Raw genomic sequence first — 24731 nt, forward strand, 5'->3', positions numbered from 1 at the left:
CTCTATCAGCTGGTTATTTCTCGTGTTTGACAGACTGTGAGCAAGGAATACTCTTGCATGAGAACAAGAAAAAATGAGATTTGTGAGCTGTATTTTGAAGGGCACTGCTAAAGAAAACACTTCAGCAGCATTCAGCCTCCCCTTTCTAGTGAACATAGACCAGAGTACTGATGATGGGAAAATGGAAGAACACATTCTGTCTAATTTAGTCTATCATTTAGAGAACAAGAAGTATTATTTTACTCTTTGATATGACTTAAAAGGACTTAATTACCCTCTGCTCATATTTAAAATCCTCTTGATTCCTTACCGAGAAATAATACCTTTCTACATAAGGATGGAATATTTAGCCGGATCAAATTTGAAAAAAAAAAAGCCCTGAGTTTCATCACAAGCTGTTAAAGCTATTATTTTCTACTAGGTGACACCCCGTTTAACATAGACCATATTGTTAATAGTTATGGGATTTTATTGAATTAATGAGACTGTTATCATGTAGTAGAATGTCTTGCTGAGTTAATTGAAACTGCAGAGATTATATAAATGGTATTAATGAACTTTGACTGCCTGATGCCTCAGCTTTAATAAAGACTGCTTGGTGGGCTAAATGAACATAGGCAGATAAAAGAACAGGTTCAATTTTGCGAGCCTACAGGCTGTTGACAAAGAAAACTTCTTTACCTCCGTTTTCAACTGGTGTACATCAGTAGTGCAGTAATTCCAGGAAGGGGTTGCCACAGGACTCAGGGGAGAGGTGAAGTGCAGAAAATGAAATAAATTTGGATCAAGAAAAACTGTTGATTTAATCTCTCACAAGTGTGTTCAGCATATCACCCAAGTCTCATGGTGCTGTGCCAAGTCCACAAAATAGCAAATGATTGTGGTTTTCCTCTCTTCTTGTGGACATGTGTCACTTTTATTAGGAGCTTTTCTTTTTTCTTACTTCATTTTAAAAGGATGGTTTTGTTTGTTGTTTTTTTAAATTAATGCTCCTGTCAGCTTATTAGTAACAATCCTGCTTTTTTGTTCTCATGTCCCTCTCTTTTTAGGTAACATTTCTTTCATGTCTATCAGTACCCTTCTCTGAATTAGCTAATAGGAAAAGAGAGTATGTTTTTTTTTCCCTCTTTTAGCAAATACCTATGTCGCAGTCAAATTTTCCTGTCCTATTTTTATTCGTTCTGTTTTTACCATTCACTCAAGCCCCACTTCCCATAATAATTCCCACTACATCAAAACCTAGCATATTTTCTTGAAAATAATGAAGATTACCATTAATTCATCAATAACAGATCACTCCAAGCTGCTCTCTCCACAGTGACCTGAATACAAAGCCCAAATTAAGGAATTTGTCTTAATATTCAGTATCCATCATGGGTCTGGTCCTGTTGTTCTCTATGAGAATTCCCTTGTCTCGTTTGTATGACCACATACAAGAGCTACGTTTGCTATTAGAATTATAACACTTGGTCAATAAGTGAAAACTTCTGCTTCTGTCTGTGAGCATCTGTACAGGACCAATGTTTCTCTTTCAAAATATTTGGAAAAAGTTATAGTTCCTTGACAATTTGCATACTTATTAATGTAAATAAAGTGTATCTGAAGTTTACAACATTTTATTTAAACTATTACTTAGCATCAGCACATAGTCTTACAAGAAGCAGTCAATAATGTTTGTTTAATATGCATATATGCATGAAAGTTGTCTTTGTAGTAGGGTTTGTGGGTTTTTGACCTATGTGAAATAACATGTTATTTGATGAGGAAAAAGATATTTCTGTCCCTAGTCAAATGGGGTAGAATGTTGTAAAGCTGTATTACAGACTTTAAAGACAGAATCCTCACTGGGATCATTGAATTTTTGAATAGCAGCAGTAAATATAAAATCTAAAGAGAACAGTATATTGTACTTAAGAATATGTAAAAATTACTCTTAGCATTCTTCTGTAAGACTGCTGCCAAAATTCCGGTCCTAGTTACACGGAAAAGAAATAGTGACAATTAAGCTAAATCACTAGGCTAACTATTGTTCGCTCGTGATTTGATTGCCCTTAGAGAAATCAATATAATTTTGAAATGCATTGATTCACTTTTCATTGTAGTAATGCTGTATTTCTGGTTTTCTTTCTAAGCTGTAGACTGTGTTCTGAAATCAATATTTTGTTGTAGCTGGGAAGTGTCATAAAATTATCTGAGCTCTGTCAACTTATTTATTAACACTAAAGAGTTTTAGTAAACTGCAGCATTGAAAAAATATGTGTATGCATATTACACTGGTGGCTTTTCTTGCCAAGCTAAAAATCTCTAAACATTTGAAGTACTCTTGTAACTGAAAGATCAGAGGTATCTTTTTGAAATCCTGATATTTCATCATCTGTTTGTTTTGTTTTTGTTGTATGTGGGCAGTCACATTATGATTCTACTTTATTATAAAGTTGATATATTATTATGTTGGAAGAATGTATGATGTGCTTTTATCTTTTATAACTAATTCTTATTTTATGTCCTCTTTCTTTTTCTTCAGCTTATATGTTTACAGCTTAGGTGGTAGTTTCATTAGATAGTCAAGTTTTTGGCATTTCCATTTCTCTTATTTCATGTTAGTATATCAGGGCGAATAAAAGATTAGACATGGAGCTCTTAATTAACCTAGGGCTGTGAGTATGTATGAAAGTACAGCCCAGGCTATCTACAGTTTATTTAAATATTTTTGCCACTTATATTTATTGTCTAATCCTGGACCTATCTCCCTGTCTCTCCTGTTCCTTTCCCTCTTGGTATGACCATAAGACTTTCAGAAATCTAAACTTGTCAATTTGTAATCTAACCCATATTGTGTTTGGGAATTTTACATCAGCTCCTGAAATCAAGTGGCTACATTGGCTTTAACCTTTTTTTTCCTAACTGAATTTCTATTTAGCCTTCATCTTTTGAAGTAGTCCCTAAAGTCTCAGAAATAGGAAGAGAAGGAAAATGTCTGAACTTCAGTAGTTTTGCTGTCTTTAGCTTTGTCTAGTCAACTGATTGCTATTGCTGCAACCCTACAGTTGAGGCTATAACAGTCATCTCAGTCCTGAAGAAATTAAAAATAAATTTCCTAGGATGTCAGTTGATAGCACACAAAGAAATTTCCAAACCTGTTTTTTTTTCCTTCAACACTGCTAGGTATTAGAATTTCCTCTTACAAACTGATAAGATTAACTAACATACATCCAAGCACACTCAAAATAGATAATGATCTAGAGAGGGCTTCCACATCTACCTCTCTGCTCAGTTTGGACCACTTAAGGAAAATCCCTATTATTTCCAATGGAAGTTAAAGTTTTTAGTAGTTAATGGATCTGTTTGATACATATGAAGCTGATAAGCTAACTGACGAATATTGAATACTCTTCAAATGCTACATGGAATATCCACTGATGTAGCAGCAGAGCAGCGGGGTAGCTGCACAAGCGTGTAACTCTCATTGTTCACATCTGTCCGTCACTGAAAGGGCTGGAAAAGTAAGTGGAGAAACTTCCTAGCTTGGAACTGCAAGCATAAAGTAGAACAGCTCCTGTATGAAGACCCATCATCTGACTCCTGACAGCAGCCTGAAACACCTATGAGCTTGATGAGCCAGCCCCAGTGCTCTTTCTGCCAACAGGATAGACAAGATGGTCTTCCTGGCACCCCTGTCTGCCCAGAGCACTTACCTGGAGTTGGGACTGAGGCTGCACTTGGTGAAGTAGTTGCACCTTTGAACTGGCACCACACTCTTCCTCCTACAGCCGGGCAAGGACTCTACCCAGAGTGAGACCCAGCAAGGGTAGCCTGGGTGCCCGGCACCAAGCCCCGGCTGTAGCTTGTGTTTTTGGGCTGAGGTCAGGAGTTCCCTCCCCTTGGAGTGATCCTTATGTCCAGAGGCAGCCAGACAGGTCTCAATCCTTCATCTCACATCCCTTCCATCACTGAAGGGCTCCCTTCACTTCTTTTGTACAGCTGATCCCCGCCCCAACCTGTAGCTTGCATAGTTCCTGCCTGCCATCCCAGTACACCACTGGAAGCCCAATTCCCCTGACATAACCAAATTGCCCAGTTACGATACCCCAAATCCTCCTTTTCCCTGATCTAATCTGAGTGAAGGGGCTGAATATCTGCTGAAGATGAGGTTTCGTTCTGCAGGCTATAGTTTTACCTGTCCATGTGTTGCTGCTTGCCAGCTGGATTGCTTGTTTCCTGAAGTGGTTGCTTCTGCTTCTGATAACAAATTGACAAGCCCCAGGTGAATCCAGGCAAATTAAGACTCCTGTTTTGTTCCTGGTGAGCTCTGGTTAAAAGCACCCATGGTTGGCCTAGGTGGCCCAGCCATGCTTCTAATGCTGGTCCAAGTCCTCAACCATCCACCAATTTTTTTTTCTCTTCCAATCCTGCATGTTTCTATTTTTTTTCTGTATGTAAATATAAATTGCATATTTAAGTAATAGTTTGTAATGGAACAGTATCAGGTGTCCTCTGCATTGTGTTATAATGAGTTTATTTTTAATATGACATAATGACTTTTTTAAAAAAAAAGGGCAAAAAACCCATTTTATTTCTCATGTCCATAGGAATGTAAGTTTCCTTTTCTGATTACTCAAATAGCTGCCCTTGTCTTCTCTAAAGGCTACTGCTATGCTGGTTTTGGAACATTATCAAATAAAAAATATTTTTAAATTTTGTAATTCATCCCAGTTGCAGATCTTTGTACTGTGGATCATGCTTGTAATTATTGTAAATAAAATTCATGTTTATGAACATAGATCTTGGAGTAAACTGCCAGGTGCAGAGTTGACTACCATTGCCAATTTGTTGTCTGTTGTGTTACAAAAAGGGAGAATAACTTGCTTCCATGTATTGTAGAAGAATAAACACTTGGATTTAGTCAGAATTTAAGATAAAAGCTATTGATTATGAAACTGTTCTGTTAAGAATGCAAATGTTCCTGCTTTTAGTTAGTCTGCACCTATTATTGTTGTCTCCCTGACGCTATATATTATGAACTATTATATGACTGGAAAATCTTACTCTACTTTTGCTTCCTTTCATGTTTAGGGTATGCATGAACTTTTAGCTCCCATTGTTTTTATCCTGCATTGTGACCACCAAGCTTTTTCACATGCCAGTGAAGCTGCACAACCAAGGCAAGCATTGTGTTTTATTCGTATAGTATTAGAAATCTGCCTTCTTAAAAAAATAAATGAAGCTGGCCGGGCTAGAACTTATAAATATGTGTTCCTTAATTCTTTGTTTATAGTTGATAAATTGATATCAGAAATGGTTGCATCCTCATGCTGTTAAGGGAATGTCCTTATTTCATCTTCCCTACTGCAGCTTCTGAAAGGGGGATTAAAAGTATAGACATTGTCCCCCTCACAGATATAAGCTGGTGAAAAAAGGGGAGACAAGAAACCCGAGGAAAACCTTAATCAAAGAGCTTACATACCTACCTACTGTTTCACCTCATTCTTATTGCTAAAAATGGTTTAGTTTTTGTTGTTGCGGAGAGGAGGCAGATTTAGAGAACTACAGTCATAGACCAGACGTTACCAACTCTCTTTCCTCATATCTTAAAAGAGAAAAAAATCGGTGCAGACAAATCATTGTGATTGATACTTCTTTCATCACCTGCAATGTTGTAGCTGCAGTATCTGACTATCCTTTGACTTGGTAGTAACAATATGTTTAGCTATTGATTCTCCATTTCACTCAAACTGTGTGTGTGTGTATGCATGTAATCATACACATATGTATAAAATACTAGATCACACATGATTGTCTGTCAGCCAGATTCAGATGCGTTTTTTCTTGCCCTATATGTAAAGCTATTTTTTTTAAAAAAAAGAAACTACTTGCCTTCTTGTGTCACTTGTGGTATTTAGGTCATTTGTTTTAATTTGTCTTTTACACTCTCTTTTGGAATCCAGCAGTGAATAAAAGCCAATTTAATTATGTGTACTATGTAATATAACTTCTGTTAGCACCCCTCAACCTGATTGTCCGAAGGCAGTTAAGCGTAAGGATGGAGATTATTTACAAGGGTGTGTTTATTCAATGTCTGTCCTTAGATGTCCTGAAATTACCTAGAAGATGCTCTTCAGTGCTAAGTAACTTAAAATAACCATGTGTTATGCACAGCATTCTGTTCCATCCCCACTGAAAAAGTAGAGCTAAGCAGCAAAGTAGATGGAAAAGAGGTGCTGTCACTGATTAATTGCTGTTAAAGTACAATAAAAATACAGGCTATTAAAACAAAATAAATTAATGTTTTGATACTGCATATTTGACCAGTAACCATATTTTTTTTGTTTGGGACAAACAGTGATAGATTGTGCAGCAATCAATTATTCTAGATCAAGCATATTCAAATAATACATTGTGACATTCAGTAATTTGTTATTTGGAATAATTAGATGGTTACTTCATTGTAGTGCAGACAAGGCAGCTAATTTGTTTTTGATCTTTATAAAAAGGAAAGACTTCATTTGTTCAATGGAGTTGCTCTTTTTAATTAAAAAGGCTAGTTTTCTCATTTGCACTTTATATGAAAGTTGGCTTATAAATACATAATAGTACATGCAGAACACTGACCAAAAATAAACATTCACATTTGGATTGTTCACTGTTGCCTTTTTCAGCGAGGAAATGAAAGTTCTTTTGAATCCTGAATATCTGGAACATGATGCCTAGTAAGTTTTAACTACTTCCTTTACATTTAATTTGTTCTTATTTGTAATACATTATTTAACACCAAGTTTCTGGGTTTTTCCCCTTCAGTGCGATGTTCACACGTCTTATGAAAACTGCAGAACATTGGTTTTCAACTTTTGAACATGACACTCAAAAGGTAAATATTGCTTTAAAATGTATTTATTCTATTTTTAAGCAAATGTGATTTTTAATATAATTGAATTAATTTGAAGCTAATAAGGCGTCTTCTCTTAAACAACTTGGTTACTCATAGAATCATAGAATGGTTTGGTTGGAAGGGACCTTAAAGATCATCTCATTCCAACCTCCCTGTCATGGGCAGGGACACCTTCCACCAGACCAGGTTGCTCAAAGCCCCATCCAACCTGACTTTGAACACTTCCAGGGATGGGGCATCTGCAACTTCTCTGCGCAACCTGTGCCACTGCCTCAACACCCTCACTGTGAAGAATTTTTTCCTAATACCTGACCTAAATCTTCCCTCTTCCAGTTTAAAGCCATCGCCCCTTGTCCTATCACTACATGCCCCTGTAAAAAGTCCCTCCCCAGCTTTCTTGTAGGCCTCTTTAGGTACTGGAAGGCTGCTCTAAGGTCTCCCCGGAGCCTTCTCTTCTCCAGGCTGAACAACCCCAACTCTCTCAGCCTCTCTTCAGAGGAGAAGCGCTCCAGCCCCCAGATCATCTTCGTGGCCTCCTCTGGCAGGCTCAACCAAGTTGACATTACTTAGAGGTTTTTCAGAATTTGGTCATAAGCACTTGTGGAAAGTCTTCCAGTTGAGAGTTCCTATCTGTTGAAAGATCACTTGGTAATCAAAAACCAAGTGAGCGAACTCAGATTCTTCTATGTATGAGTGATGTTCTTGTGTAGCATTTGAAAGAATGCCTGTCATAGGCACATCTAGGTACCCAAAACCTGTGCAAATGTCATGTTAAATAAATGCATATGGGCACTGTTTAACGTATTGAGGCTTGAATTGATTTCGGCTTTTTACAGTATAAACAATTCACTGTGAAACCAAAACTTTAATCATAGACTGTCCATCAAAGGTCAGGGTACATCTTTCCCTGACTTCCTCACTCCACTTACTTTTTTTTCTTCTTGACCTCAGGGTATTCAAACAGAGGGAATGTCTGTGCCCTCAGGTCTCCTGTGTAGCTATACAGACACCGCTGTATTTAGTATCTTGCTTCTTTTCATAGAAAAGCTTTGTCTCTGTTGTGAGTTTAGTTCTACAGAGCTCCTCTTTGCAGGGACCTTCTAGGGACCATGTAGTCCTTGCCTGTAACCATTTTTCATGCATGGCATGAGGGACAATTCCCTCAGTCAATTGCTCAATATTTAATATGAATACTTTTTTCCTGTCTTTTTCCCTGTTTACATTTGTCTCTTTTTTTAATTCTGAAAAATTATTTGCGTGATGAAGTGTACATAGAATTCTCTAGCAAAACATAGCCATGTTACAGCTATTGCCAAGACTTTCAGTCTATTATGTCCTAAAAGAGTTGTCCTCCAAACTTAGTTCCAGCTTGGTTCATTTTTCACATAGACCATGGGGTGAGTATCTAGAGTTAACAAAAAATTGATAAGACTTTGGTTGGTTTTGCATGTCCACATGTGTGCACCAGAACCTGTATTTGCAAACTGTAATTAGAGAGTACTAGTTTGAGAGGTGATTTTGTCTGTGTGTTGAAGAAAATAATGTTCACCCAAGACTCACATAAAAGCTTCTATTTTCTTTAAATGTTTAAGTGTATTTATATATATATTTTCTAAAACATGGAGCATTGACATCTTGGCCTAAGCTATCTACAGCTATAAATCAGTATTGGGATTTGGGTTTTTACATAATTCTCAGTACCTAAGGATAATGCATATGAGATACAAATTTTATGAACTTACAACATAATCACTTTTATTTCAACAACAAAGCTGTGAAATGTTTTTCTCTGACTGTAGCTTTTCAGAATTCAGTGTATTCAAATGTATTGTTCCTATTTCTGTGACAGAGGTGGTAAAGTCTGAGGTTGAATTTTATTCCAGGAAATAGCTAGGTCTGCTTAGAGATTTGCAGTGCTTGGCTAGAAGGTGAAAGTTTACATTGCCCTTTCCAGTCCTTCCATGGCATAAAAAATTAACAATGCAAAGCGCATGGATTAATATCTAGTTGTTTGTTCTTGTTCTTTGCAAACACGTATAATCTTTAATAATCCTTTCTTGTACGTATGCCTTTTACAGTCATGACTTTGAGGGTTAGCTACATAATAAAGTCTGAATCTTCCCAAAGTAAGCAATGAAAGTGTGTGCTCTGAGAGACATGTTACATTTTATAGCCTCTAACAGTTGGTTCCATTACTCCCAATTGCCATTAGAGGAGCTTCTCCAGCTACTCCATTCCCTAGTGGTTAATGAGAGAAATCTGTCCACAGTTTATACTTGTACTATGTCCTAGCCTCCCTTTATTGCCGTAGCATTTGTTTCCTAAATGCGTGAATATATAAATTGTATTAGTTTCGACTGCCAGCCATTCCAGTTTGTGTTGTGGTAGATAATGTTTTGTGGTAGGATTTGGTGACTTTATTCCTAATACTTGATCTAAATTTTTCAGCTTCATTTCACTGGTATCTATATTTAAACTGTTCGTAAAGGTGAATCTGATGCTTGCTTGTAAACAGTATCGCACACCTCTGAGCCGTCCCTCTATTTGTCTGTTTATTGTGAACCGCATCCCTTTGGGACCGATCATTTATGTTTCATGCTCGCAGTAGATGACTAAACCCATGCACTCAAATTTTTTCCAAGACTTAGAAGCTCACAAAAAGAAACTGGGTGTTTTGTCTCATGTGGCAAGTTAATGTGTAGTGAGTATGGGCAGGAGCACAGTGTCATGTTGTCCACTTGGCTCCTGTGCTTTAGGCACAGGCACTGTGAGTCATTTCCAGTTAAACATTTTGGCAGCTTGGTTGTATTAGTTTATTTGAGCATCTTTCTGTTTGGGCTGTTTCTTTCACACCAGCTGATGTGAATTTTTGGAGCAATTTCAACTGACTAAATGTATTGTCATTTTCTCAACCAAATTGCGTGAGAGGAGACAACAGACATGTCATATGCACTCTAGTCATCCACTGAGCTTCTTGGTGGAGTGCACCAAATCGAGGGGCATGGACAGTCAAGGCATTGATCATTGATTGCAACTGCTGTCCCCACAGATTCTGTCATGCTTTGAAGATTTCTGTTAATGGGGTTAATTTCTGAGATGCTGATGAACTGCATTTTGATGGATACCGTTTACTTATCTCATGCTTTTCAATATGGCAAGCCAACGTATATTATTTGATGCACTTAGCCATGTTGACAGTCAGTCAGTCTGACAGTCAGCAATGTGTCAGTGCTGCATTATGCCAAGGTGCACAAATGCTGCAAGTGACAAATAACTCCAGTTTTGGCACTCCTCCGTAAGAGGAAGCTTGCATTAGTTTTGATATTCAGAATCTTTTGACACTTGAGCCAGTGTTTAAGAGTCTGTCTTCTAATTTTGTAAAGGTGGCTTTAAACCCACAGACAACTCAGATGTAAAGGCTAATCTGGGTAATTAGCTAGTCTTCTCATGTTACAAGTTCAAATAAGTAGAAAGATTCTAATACTAGATTTCTATACAAGAATAATATAATAAAGAAAAGCTTAAAAATACAGATCTTTTGAGTCATCAAAAGTGCATGCAGTGGTCAAAGTTAATCTCAACTTGAACAAACCAGAATAAAGTTCATACCCCAGATGTGTGCCAACTGGTGGAACATGCAGAGTCTTTGAATATGTAGAGTTACAGACTTTTATGATTAGTTTCAGAGATAAATTGCTATGTTTATGCAAAACATTACTATAGACTGGCATTTAACGTTAAGGCAATCTTATCATATAATTTAAGAGTGTTTTTCTGTGTAGATTAGAAGGAGATTAGAGGATACCCTTTTTCAGTATTTTGCATTCTAGCGTGTGACCAAGAAAATAATGAAATGGGTTTGAAAATAACAATAGGGAATAGCTGTACAATGGAGAAACAAAAATCAGGGTAAAAAGAAGGCTGCCCGATTTGGTAATAAAGAAGTTAATAGAATAATTAAAAAAGGAGATAGGAAAAATATCCTTTCTCAACATACCTGCAGCTGTGAAGAACTTTAATATTAAAGTAAGTATCAACATTTCTTTTTAGCCCCTAAGATGCTAGATGTTTTATTTTAAATTTCTGTTTGGTAGAACAGAAAAGATTTTAAATGAAAGGATGCCATTTCAGTGAGCTTTATTTGACAGTCTGAGGGAGCTTTTGTCAAGCGATTTGCTAGGGCATCTTAAATGAATATGTCTTGTTACCACAATTGCATGGCAAAACCACCGCACTGTAACAGTCAGACCGGTCCCTTTGCTGCAATTGCCATAGCAAAGCAACAATTAAGCAGATTTTAAGATACAATTTATAATCAATCAGATGCTGAAATAGAAACGTTTTACCTGAAATCGCTACTCAGCATCATATCATATTTTCTGCAATACGGAAATGGAATAATTAAGAAAGAATATTTCAAACAAAGGAGATCAACATAAAAAATAGACTTTTTGGTAGAAATTATTAAATGTTTGCTGCCAACTTGAATGTTAAACCATGTTGTAAATGATTGTGAAATATGGGTACTTCTCTTCCTTCCTCTTAAAATGCTGATACAGAGAGAACGGGGTTGAAGAAGGACTATAACCATAGGAAACAACTGTGAGGATAGTTTATACAAAAAAAAAAAAAAAACACAAACCTTTCTTTCTTATTGAATGTTAGAAATAATGTGCTTTTCAGTGTATTGAACCAAGTGAATTTGTCTTTCAACAGTTTAAGCTGTAATGAAGTCTTCTGAAATTATTAAACTTTTGACCTTGTTAATGCTTCTCTATCAATATACTGAGCAAAAGGGTAGAAAAACAATAACTATTTTTTAAAGTGAAGGTTTCAGGTCAGAGAGCCATGATGACAGATTGCAACAAAGTCATCACAAAAATCTTTGCTTCTTACTGTTCCAATTTTCCCTCTTTTATAACTTTAACATTGTTCTTGACAGCTTAATTCTCCATTTCCCTTTCCGCAATCTTTTGCTTGATGGGTTTGACTTGTTCTGTTTTATTTCTCGTCCTCCTTTTTACATGTTTCCTGTTCAGTGTGGTTCATTCTAACATTCTGTCTCTTTTTCAATAATACTTCACTCTTTTGCAGGAAGAACAAATTTCAAGTGGTATCAAGTTCCAAGAGTTTTCTTCCTTTCACTTGGTGTGTGTCATGTTCTAGATCATGACATAGTTTGCACAACCTTCAGGTCCAGCCAACTACCTTCTTAATCGTCAGGTTCATCTCACTGTTCCATTTCTTTTTTTTGTTTTAAAAGTTTTCTGATGCTTTATCAAAGTTGTATAGATTTTGAGTTGCAATGACCAGATTTTCTGACCAAGGCAAGCCTGTTTAGAAGGGATTGTTCGAAAATAAGGTATTTCCTATTTGGTACACAATTTATGGTCCTCTGAGGGCATATATTCTCTACTAAGTTACCATTCATCTGCTTTGCTCTGGGCTGACTCAGACTGCTGATATTAAAGCTAAAATAAAGCTGTCAGCACTTCATCAGAGCATGAAAAGTAAAGCATGCACATAAAAATTGACGTGCAGAACAAGGGATGAACCTTGGCACGCCTGGGAAGGGGAATCCCACAATACCTTCCACAGAAGTGGGTACTTGAGATTCCTCTTTTGATGGAAAAGAAATGAATTATTAATATTTTTATATTTATTTGGAAGCCAATGATTACAACAAAACAAGTCATTTGTAGACAATCCCTTTAGACAATAAGGCTTCATGGGATGTTCTCTTTTTTGTCCTGTTTTCTGTGTTTACAGGAGAAAGATGTGATGATGACACCTATGCCATTTGCAAGGCCACAGGATTTAGGCCCATCTATTGCTATTGTAGCAAAGGTAAACCAAATTCAAGATCATCTGCTGAAGAAACATGATATTGAGCTGTACATGCATCTCAACCGGCTGGAGATTGCTCCACAGATTTATGGACTGTAAGTGTTTGCAAAGCATTATTTAATTTAATTCCTTCTATTTTTATTTCATTATATTAGGACTTTTTTTTCCTTAAATTTAGGATTAGAGGAATGGGGCTAAAAGAAGTGCTTCTTATCTCTTTGAACTTATTAAATTGACAACATTTACAGAAAACGACACCCCACTGTTGTATTTGTGACAGTGGCATTCCCAGTGCAGATAAAGTTTGTTCAGCTACATATTCGAGAACTTGATAAAGACTCCCAAGTGCAGTGATAAAGCACGTACTGAATTGAGTACATATTCTACCTGTGGTTTTCCTATAAGAAGAAATGGGATAATGGGACACAAAGAAAGGGGGAAAGGGAAGATTACTAGCATTGAATGATTTATTTACTTAATTGTATCACCAGTTCGGTACCGGTGAACTTTCCCCTGTTGCAATAATGGGGTTTTGGTTACTGATAATACAGGTGTGGTGGGGCATGTTAACAGCTAAGGCATGGAGATAATAAAAGTGTCTGTATGCAGAATCAGCCCAAGTAGTCCTTTGTCCATTAAGATGGCTCAGATATGTTCAGCTGCTTGTGTCTGTGTGTCCCCCTTCCAGGGGGGCTTTTTGGGCCAGGTGCGACTTTGGGTGTGGACTTTTCCATGTATTTCCGCAGCATTGCATCCAAACTAGTTATTTATGGCTGCTATAGTCAGTCTGGGTCTATACAGAGTGTGCAACTTGGATGAATCATGAGTAACTGTGAATTGACTGGTTTTGAGGAAGAATTTTGCCTTCATTGTCTGGAATTCTAGACATTGGATTCATTTTGATCTTTCCTTAAAGAGTTGGCAAGCCATATGTGCAGTTGCAGTGACAGAAAAATGACACTTCTAATTTTTTTTTATTTTTTTTTTACTTTTTGCAATGATTTAAAATAAGGTTGGCTTTGCCAATGAAAAATGAAAAAAAAAGTTTCATTTATAGGTGTGAATTTCGAAATGTAATTGTGAATTACATTTAACAACTCAATAGAAAATGTAAAAAAGGAGTGAAAAGGTGACTGTGTAAATGTCAGACCATAACCGCAATACTTAACTTTAAAGTCTGATGTTATAGTATATACATAGTATAGCCTTAAGAGAAGAGTTTAGCTAAGTAGTAGTCCCAGACTTACATATAACATATATTAGGAAGATATATGTAATTCCACGAAACGTATTTAAATAATTTTGATAGGAATGGGTTACAGGGAGAGGAAGAATAAGTCAAGTAAACTGAAGGTATTAAAAGTTATGAGGAGGACAGATTGTCCTATTACAGTGTTTTTTGCATAGTGTAGAGTTGTGTATTTTCTTAATATCTTCACTAGTCTGGAAGAGAAAGAAAGCATCCCTAATAAACTTTAGGGGTAGTAATGAATAAGTAAGCAGTATAAATATCAAGGAAAACAGAAAGATAGTGTTTCTTTTTTATGAAGACTTATGAAAACATAGAGAAAATAAGATAAACCTCAGAAATTTGCAAACAGATATTTTGGGGCAAAAATAATTTGTACTGTAGGTATTCACTTCAGCATAAGATTTTGCCTTTCAGTAAGATAAATAATTGAAAGAAAAAATTAGACTTTACCTCAAAACATAGCATTATAATAACAGAAGAACAGTGCAGTCTGGTGTGGCATAAATGGAACTGAATCTGAATAAAGAAATTTACAGTTAAGAGAATGAATTATGAGAGAGAGCTTCAGGCTGACTATCAGGAAAACATTACTAACAGGGAGCTGTTAGACTGTAAAATAATATATCAAAATTAACAAAGGAAAAACCATCAGAATATTTTAAAGACAGGCTTTGAAAAGCTCTCAGAAATGGGTAGTGTCATAGAGAAAGAGTCTGCATTGGCAGAAGAGGAAAGTAGGTTGCCTGTGAGGTCATATCCTTCTCTGATTTCTGATTTAATATAAAGGACAGGAGAAAAAGAAAGGGAAAGGAACATGACTGTGTTGTATTATTCTCACCTTTAATGATGTCTGAACTCTTCAGAACAGTAATTTCCAGTAGTGAGCCAGCTGACAGTCTCAGATGCTGGATCTTTTTGCTGTATTTAACATTTCTTGAACTAGAAACAGCATTTCTTAAACATAATAGGTTGTTAATAATTGCTAAACCTAACTCAAGTGCAGAATTCATGTGAGCTTTTTGTTGAAGTTTATTTTTTTGCTGAAGTTTGTTGGATTTGCCGACAATAAATATTCATCTATCAGCCTTGATATCACTCAAAAAATGCACAAATGGTAGAAGGAAGCCTGGGAACTTCCCTCAAAAGGTATTACAGAGTTCCTGGTAAAAAGTAATCAACACGAAAGGCTTGCATTTAGTGGCAGTCTCCTCTAGTCTGAACAAGTCATACAGTTTACTTATTTAGAAATATAGTATTTTATATTTTGCATCCTTCTATAACCTTCTGGGGCAAGGTAGAAACAATTCTTACTTACTCTTTGTATTTTCATAAAGTTGATTTCAACCTTTGTTTACAAATAGTCCTTTTATTTTTTTCAAACACTAGGGAGACTTGTTCTGCTGGGAGGTCAGGTACCCTAGTCTGTTGTACATTTCCATGTTCAGAAACTGTCCTTTAAAATAAAATGTAGTTACACACTTCTTGAAATTATGCTTACCTGCTTACAAGACCACCTTCAACAGGCATTTTGGTACATGTGGTTGGACTCATTAATTTTGGTTGCTATCCAGTAGTGCAAACGTTGTATGTTGGTTTTGTGGAAAAGTATACTCATTATAGTGTTTATTATATCAATGTGAAAAACCTTCTTTTTTTTTCTTCATTAGTTAGTCCTCTGCAAACCATGGTGTCATTAGCATCAGCCTGGGGTGCCAGGCAGCATGCTGGGAGGTACTGCCAGTTTAGAGGAAATCTTTTCTCTGGGTAGTTTACATTTTGTGAAGTTTTAGCTCAAGGAGGTGGGTTTCTTTATCTTCTGGGGGGGCATCAGTGAACAGACTTTGCACTACCTGGCTATCTCATTTAACTGCTGATCAGAAGGAGAACACTGTTAGGTATAGCAAGGTATACTAGGGGCCTGGCTGTGCCCTACTTCTGTGCTCTGGTCATTCAAGTTGGTGTCATACACAGTAGCAGCCTTAGCACAGGAATTTCTGTATCTGGAAATTTTGTGAGACCGCACATTCATCCACTTGCAGTCAGCTGCTGCGTTCACTGTGATAATTACTCAGCTGCTGTTAATATCAGCCAAAATGGAACCAGCAATACAGAGATAAAGGCTTTGTGCTTTGTAATTCTTCAGTCTTTATTTGCCATGTCTCTAGCTTGTTTTTAGACCCCAAGACAATGTTTTGCGGAATAACATTGCTTCACGTTCCTGGTAGCACTGCGAGTTGCATACAGTCTAACCAAACTATAATAATTATCTAATCATATCTAATTTTGTACTTTGTAAAGTAAAGCATAGGAATGGTTTGAAAATAAAATGGAATTGATTACATTAACAGTACAGTAACATGCTTCCTGATAATAAACTATCTCTAAATAAAAATAAAAAAATGTTAAGATTGAACAAAAAGATTGGATACTCTGGAGGGTTGACAGATTGAATATTCAGTTTAATTGTAAAATTAGATGAGTTAACAATGATTAATGTCCCAGATTAAATGGTAGTCTCGTGTTAATTTCTTTGACCCTTACATCTAATTCATGTTAAAGTACAAAATAATTATTGCAAAGCCATTCTGCAGTTTCTGCAGTGGCCAGTGTTTGCAGTGGCAAATTAAGCAGATTGTACTCTCAGCTTGAGAAGGGACAAGGTTTGAGGAAAGTCTTCATATATCTGTATTTTAGGACATTTTTTTCCATTTATAGTAATTTGTAGTAGAGGACTTCTTTTTCATTTCATTGAAAAGATGAATCAATTGGAAAAGTCCGACATAATGTCATTATTACTACTTTATGTACTGAGGGTTTCAAAGTGAATTATATTTCATCGAATGAAATTCTCATAGAACTGCATGCAATAAGTACAGCCAGATCATGTAAATATATATGATATGGTTGTATAAAAATAATGCACACAAAGATAATGACAAGGCATAAGGGTAAAAAGCTTTATTTTGGAACAAAAATTAACTGTTGGCATAAAGTCACTAGCTTTTGCACCATAACACTGATGGCAGTATTATATTGGTTAAGCAAACTCTCAGACAATAAAGCGCATGCAAAAGTGAGCGTAAATATTTCATGATAGCTTAATCTCAGTACAAAAAAGCCCTTCTTAGAACATTCAATGCCAATGACTTTGCCTCCTGCTGCCATTCTGCTTTATGATGATCAATCAGATAGACATACTGCCTACTGCGGTTCAAGATGCAGTTTCAGCCCTTTAGGCTGATACCACAATTATACTTCAGGAAGAAGCCTATGTCATGAAGCAAAGGAATAAAAAAGAAGAGAAGGATGCAAACCAAGTTACAGGGTAACTAGGCACGAGTGTAGATTTGAAAATGGCATTAGAAGGGTTATGTTACAGCAAAGTCAACAGCAGATGTGCTGCTCCACTCTTACTATTCTTGGTTGCTTTGCTATGAGCACTGCTCTGCAGCATCCACCTGTTTTGGTTTCTCTCCTATACCATTATGGTACCAGGCAGTATTCTTTTCTGTAACCGCATTGGTCTCTGGAGGGAGAATTTAAAGGATTCTACCTGTGCGGTTAAAGGAACATGAATCATATTCATTGTATCCAGAATAAAAAAATAAAATAAAAAAAAAAAAACAAACACTAGTCGTCAGAATAAGAAATCTTCATGATCTCCAGAAAAAGATCAAAGCTCAGTTGTGCTGAGAAGAACTTTACAGATCATCTGGGATGCCTAGGTTTACTTTGGATTCTCACACTTCACTAAAAGAATTAGAGAAATAAGATATGGCATGGTCCAAACCAATTACAGTTCCTCTGTAGTTTTTAATCCAGTGTCATCAGTTAATTGGACAGCAGTAACAATGAAAGCAACTTTGAGCTATTGTGCATGTAGTAGGGTAACCACGAAAATCTGGCCTTGCTATTAAAGTAAATGAGTATCTAGCAATGGCTAAGAGTAAGCAAATACAAAGTCCTTCTGAACAAAGTAGTAATTCTTATTTGAATGTTCAGGATCAAGTTAATCCTGAACTTAGTAGCTGGTATTGCTGTTGATTTCCAGTAATTATTTTCTGTTTGACTTAAACAAAGCATTACATATAAAGCAGATTTTAATGGAATATAAATCCTAGCTTGTCTGTCAGTAGAGGGCTTGTTAAGGATTTAATGCCAGATGAACAGGCCGTTCTAAAAAAGTTTACCATCCACTGTTGGTCCCACAAATTAAGAAGAGATACAGTCTACTGAATTTTTAGATGAAGCTTTTGGGGGCTGACTGAGACATCTGAAGACTTTACTATGAATTCGATCTTGCATGGTGAAAAATGTATTGTAAGAAGAAACCTGTAAGTTCAAAGTTAGATGACATAAGAAGACACATCTGAAGCGAATTTAGAAAGCTACAATATATTTTGGTGGAGTGAGGGATTGTCTCACCTACTGTTGACATACCAGTTTTGTTGCGATGGTTTACTAACTTTCTGCTCTGTGCAAAAAATGTGGACAATTCTTGAAGCATCAGGGTAGGTATCATACTTTCAGGCTGCAAGCAAATCCTACTTAACTCTAGAAGCTGCTCTTCTGTTTTGACGTGAGGCTACTCATCCTTTCATGTTCTTAAATGATAGATATCTGTTGCTCATTGCTGAGTTTCTCCGAAAAGCTTTCTGGTTCATTGATTGAAAAAACGTATAGTTCATTTTGTGCCGCTTCTTGTTGTGTATTAGGTTGATAATTATAGTATGATGAACTTTCAGTTTTATCCTTTTTCCCAACTGCCACAAATAGTATTTTAGTCTTACCTTAGACTTAAGATACTAACATACATATAATGTAAAAACCCACTCTATAAACAGAATGAAGGATTGGTTGAGGTGTCAAAAGTGTTTGTCTGAGTTTTACTCTCTTGCCGCATAATTATGTGCTGAGATGATAATGAGTAGTGCTGGATGGCTGTGAGGATGGAATGCAGATTTGTCATTATGTTGCTTCTTGATGCAGGTGATGTGCTTCCCATGTGAAGTACAGGGAATTAGCTTTATCTGGGAAAGAAATAAGCAAGAAAGCTTCCATTTTGACTTTTGCCACATACAATTAAAAAAAAAAAATCTGGTGGCATTAAACGTTAGTAGGCTCAGAGACCAGTGGATTTGAATAGAATAAATATTTTCTGAAACCTGTGATGAATTTAGTAGGAATATATACAGGTGTTTGGAAGGCTGTCTTTGTCTTGTGGGGTTTTTTTCCTTTTAGTTTTGTAGTCAATAGCTATTCACTGTAAAAGCTGAACAATGAGTGCAGAAGTTCTACTCTAGTAAGGAATTTCAAGTGCCATATATCAAGTATTTACTTCTCCTTTGCTTTCTTTACACTTGCATCACATCGGCTGTTCGGGTTAACCAGTACTGTTTAATTTCGTGCATCATTTTGTTTCTTTCAGTAACACAGAACTTAGTCTAGAAAACTCATGTTGGAAATTGGTACAGAAAAGGCAGTAAGTAGGTCAAGTAACTGTTGCAGAGGGCAGTTATCTCAGCATATGCCTAAAAAATGAAACTGTGCTAACATGCCCATGTTAACATAATGTTAGGAGGCAAAATAAAGCACTTTGGACTTAAGCACTTGGTAGCAGCCAAAGCATTTCCCGTAGAATCTAGGCCTGTGGATTCATGTTTTGGTTACCCAGTGCTTCATCCTCACTGTTTGTTCTTACCTGGTCTATGTGAATCAAGTTAGTATGGACATGCAAACATATGTTACTAGCATGTCCTTTATTTTCCTGTGAAGACATACCTTTAGAAATTATAATAAAGTAATGAAGAGAGCCATGTGCACCATCCAGCAGGGAAAGATCATCCTGTCATCAGTCTTTAAGATAAAAGCCAATACTCAAAGACTAATACAGACAGAAAGTTGCCCTGAGAATCTTTTGGTTCTTTTACATCATCTTGAGGCATTTAAAAGGGCCACACAAAGAGGAGCCTCTGCTAGAATACAAAGAGGAGCCTCAACAAGAGCAGTGGCAAGAGATAGTAAACACAATTTAGTGCCGAAACTGGAAAATTTAAGTTATACTGTTGTCTTTGAACACAACTGGGATCAAGCAGGTAGTGCAGATAAGAGAATTTTGTTTGAAATCTTTAAACAAATGAGCATGAAATACTTAAATGCATGATGTAGGCCTGTTGGAAGCACAGGAGTTAGATTTCATAAAAAACTCGAAGTTTTTAAAACTTTGTTGTTATTCCATGTCAGAACAAACTAGGCTGTTTTGGATGGGCAGAAGAATGACAGAGAATTGCGTTTGAGAAGAAAGCAATAGTTAGTGAACTGCGTTAAGGTGTGGGATGTCAACTTCAGGGATAGCACAGTCTTCAATCTGAGTCTCCGTCGGCCTGGGAGGACATGTTAATCATCTAGCTTGTTGGGGTCATTTTCATCTGAGTCCCTAGGTTTAGCAGAAAATTATATCCTGAAACCACAATTCATCCCTAATGAAAATTAGTGAAATAGTAATTCTGTAGGAATATGGCCAGTCTGCATTTTCTCTAAAGGCATCTGGTTGCTCAGTGGAATGCAGTTAATGTGGAAAATGAAAGGCGGTATAGTGTCAGCATTGGGACGAATGCTTCCTTTTTGCTTTTTCTCCCCACAAAACTAATAGTTCACCAGATAGTCAAGTCAGTCCACCTCTTGTTTCCACTTCAGATACTGAGCATAGTTCTTGGATAGCCATTTCTACCCCTATGGACAGTGCTCTGTCCCCCTTCAGTCTAACCAAATGTTACCAACTGAGGTGAGAGGTTTGGGGAGGGGCGAAAAAAAGAGGTGGGAAATTCTGCAGACAACCTATGTAGTTGGGATTATGTGTTCTGAGTCTTATCTGACAGTTGTTTTATTGGGAGTTCTTGAGTTGGATAAGTACATGGCAGCATTGGAAGTGCATGCAACAGGAAAAAAAGGTCCTGCCCTGAAAATAATTAAACTGACTGTCCTAACTTTTAAAATGGGTGACCTGGATAGTAGTTCTCCATGAACTTGTGAACCTCTTTCCAACATCTTGCTAGAGTTGTAGAAGCTTCAGCAACAAAAAAAAAAATCCTATTCCAAATAGATGCACGCCTTGAGTATCTGTTCTGGTTCTGATGTGGTTTTGAGCAAGAATTTTTAGAAGTATCCTATGAAATATTAAAGCAAGCCAGCCATTTCCAAAAAATAAAATCCATTAACGCAGGTCACAGGAATAGGTTGCTCAAGAGTAGTACTGTTAATTAGGGTGCACAATTTTGTGTAACTTTTGCATATTGCATGAATTCACAATATTTTAGTCTAGGTAAAGAATGAGAAATGATGTTTGAGAAACATTTCTAAAAATAGAGACTGTAAAAATACTGAGAATATTTCATCACCCCTCATACTGAATGTAATAGCATGAGGCCCTAAAGGGTTAAGTTATATAACTTGGCATGAAGGCCCCACACATTTTGGCAAGAAGAGAAAATCTGTGCACAACCCTGCAAAACAGAATTGCCTAGTGAAAAAGAAGAAGAGTAGACAAGAGTAGGAGCTGGTTTCAAATACATGTTTTGAAATCAGTGAATGAGTCACACGAATTTTTACAGAAAGCCAAGGGTGCTGCACTTCTATTTTCTTCCTCTGAAAACACTCTTAGCATACCATTTGCAGCTTGATATCGACTGCCCTTGATGACTTCCTTGAATTTCCAGATAGCATTGTTTATAAGGAAAGAAGGCAGTGGATGCACATAGACCTTGTTATTCAGTATTGAATGTATTGCCGATAATTATTCCCATGTTTCAGAGAAGCAAAACAGCATCACCAAATAAAACATCCACTTGGGAAGTCCACAAAAGAGCATCTCTTTCCATAGACCTTTACATTGTCATCTGTAATTTTTAATGATTTCTCTGATTACCTTTATATAAATTTTTTGCCCTTGAAGTCCGAAAAAGTGTCCAATACAGTGATCTTTGAAGACCACACAAGCACTATATTTTATTTTGCTCTTGGTATTGAGGAGAGAGAAAAGAAATTTCGTATTTTCTGCCCTTCCAGTTCATAATATAATATAATGTAATAAAATATAATATAATGAAATTCACCCTGCTTCTGATTGCTGTTACTCCTACCAATAATGCTACCCAGTTTTTGTTAGCAGAGGTGGAGAAATTTGTAAAGAATATTTTGATATTTCGGATAAATCTGTACACATACCTACGTGTGCAATGTAGCAGCAGGACTGTGTAATATGTTGTATGTTTTTAAATATCATTGCAATGCTTAAATCAAAATTCCAGACAACATTTAAATGCAGTCCTTAGTTGTTTACAGCTTAGATCAATAAATGTTGTGTAAGCTGTTGGAGTTTAAGCTTGGGCCTTGTGGTTTATTCCATTTCTCATAACAGGTACACGTGGGAATGACTTGGAGAATTGGCAATATCAGGTTTGGGGTTTTTTTTAATAATGCATATACAGTTAACTATATGGGACATCTTGACTCAAAGAATTCTCCTCATTGTCTTATTTGTCCATGAGAGAAATCACAAAAGAGTAAATAGAAGAAAAGAAATAATTCCCACAGAAAGTTTGCAACATGTCTATGTGCTTAATATCTAGAAATGTTAATGATGACACATTTATGTTTGTATAGACTGAACAGTAGAAAAGGTAATGGCATCTTTGACCTTAGCAATTCTTATATTAGTATTAGTGGTTTGAGATGTTACGGATATTGAAAAATTGTTTAAAAGAATTGAAATAGATTCCATTCTCCTTTTTCTTATTTCAATAACTGTAATCAGAAAAACCTTTTTAATGGTGTAATCCCATATCCAACCAAAGTACTTAGTTATACATCCTGCTTTACTGTACATCTGAGCTCTGGGACTCTCCCGCCGAAATGCATCCCCTGATTTATCTTCTGTCTAAACTATTTCTTACATTATGACTCTGTGCTGCAGCCTTTGATATTCCCTGTGACATCATGAGACAGCTGTGTTACATGGTGTTTAAGCAGTGCTAAACCTTTAAACTTTAAACGAATATTTTTCTTCTTGGAGGTATAAATAGAGTATGTAATAAGCATCTGTGGGATAAGCAATTAATGTCACTTGCGAGGAAAGACCTTCATGATGCACTTGGGTTTTAGCACTCTTAAATTATGAGCTCTTCACTACACTCATGGGATAAATTCCATATCCCCCAGATGCTTATTATGTATCTTCCATCTCCCTTAATTCCTATTAGCTGGATTAGTAGTTGTTGTGATGTTGAGGTTTATGGTAATTTAACTGGGGTAGTTCTCAGTGATCAATAAATAAACTTCAAAAGTTTACTAATTTTTATTTTCTAGCAATTCCAGTGTGTATAGCTGTAACAATTTACATTGAATGCTACTTGGATATACCAAAAACTTTGGTCAACTGTGCACACTGGTGTATCCATTACCTAAATTTCAAAAACCAACCAAATATATAAAAGCAAAAGATTTCGATAGCAAAGAATGGGCTGAATTACAAGCTCTTGGGGTGACTGAGATGGGGGTGTTTCCTTTAGCATCCGCAAATGCTAAAAAAAACTAATTTGCTTAGAGAATAAATATTTTGTTCTTAAATGACGATATTATTAATGTTCTAGTCACAGTCATTATCTGGAGAGTTAGTCAAACTGGTACAGAATGACCTAGATTAGTTGTCAACTCAGGAGCAAATAAGGTTTTTAAAAGACTCAATAAAGTCCGGTGATTAATTGTTATATATTCTGATTCATGCCTATCCCATTTTATCTAATTTAATAAAAGTCTAAAATGATGATTAATCCTTTCACACCAGCAGTTGCTGGTACATCCATTACATGTCCAATCTGAATTCCTCTGCCAAGGAGTTAACTACTATTTTGAACTTGGTGTGAAAAATATCATTATAAATTTCATTAACCTGATCATCAAATTTAAAAAAGTCAACTCGTAAAATCCATTACTACATATCATGCATCGAAGATTAAAAACTGGTCCTCAGTGGGCAGGAATAGCCAGGATTTAATTCCCACAGCATATGTTTAAAGTGCTCATATGACATTATTGTATCTGTAATTATCAGAATTTTATGTTTATTAACCCAAGTGAATTAAGAATCTTGTTTTGCGTAAAATTTAGCATGCATGTTAAATTGACCATTAATTCAGAGCATATCAATGTATATGTATTTACCACAAATGCAAAGATATTTGTTTAACATATTGTAATAATTTTAGCATTTAGAGAATTGCCTAGCTTTAATTTTTCCTTCTCAGATAAAATAATTTACTTATTCAGTGCTTCCAGTTGGCTATCTTTATGTGAATCCCCACGGGTAACACTGATTTAAATCTTACTTCAAGTAGTCCTTCTGGGGGAAACTTGGAGTATTTCATGTTTGCACTATATCTCCACTGTAACAAAGTCTTCATCTTCAGTACGGTGGTTTTCCAACGGTAACGCTGTTTATTCTTCACTGCTGCATGGCCCGTCGGTAGTCAGCTCCAAGAGAGACGCGCCTCTACATTAAATGCGCCTCAGCACAGAAACAGACGCAAAACCTCACAGTGGTGCGGGATTCAGGATGGGTTTACTGCTTATTTTTGTGAGGGTTGCTCAAGATGGACAATCAGTAAACGCATGAAAAATAACCTGCCGGAGAGTCCCGAGAGGCCTCGATTTCGCCCGTCCCTTGGGGGGATTTGAACCCGGGTCCCGCTG

General features: G+C 36.5%; 1 protein-coding gene across 1 annotated transcript in view; it reads left to right on the forward strand.

The window, feature by feature from the left end:
- Positions 1 to 12832, forward strand: part of LOC104165243 (TBC1 domain family member 5-like) — a gene marked incomplete at its 5' end in the record, with an annotated part of 40626 nt that extends 27794 nt beyond the window's left edge. The window contains 4 exons of the mRNA XM_009704819.1: positions 5074 to 5162; positions 6657 to 6707; positions 6796 to 6865; positions 12656 to 12832. Coding sequence (XP_009703121.1) covers positions 5074 to 5162; positions 6657 to 6707; positions 6796 to 6865; positions 12656 to 12832 — 387 coding nt within the window. The remainder of the gene's footprint in view (positions 1 to 5073; positions 5163 to 6656; positions 6708 to 6795; positions 6866 to 12655) is intronic.
- Positions 12833 to 24731: the final 11899 nt, after the last annotated feature.

This window comes from Cariama cristata, unplaced genomic scaffold (assembly GCF_000690535.1).
Source record: "Cariama cristata isolate BGI_N322 unplaced genomic scaffold, ASM69053v1 scaffold12697, whole genome shotgun sequence".
Classification (NCBI taxonomy): domain Eukaryota; kingdom Metazoa; phylum Chordata; class Aves; order Cariamiformes; family Cariamidae; genus Cariama; species Cariama cristata.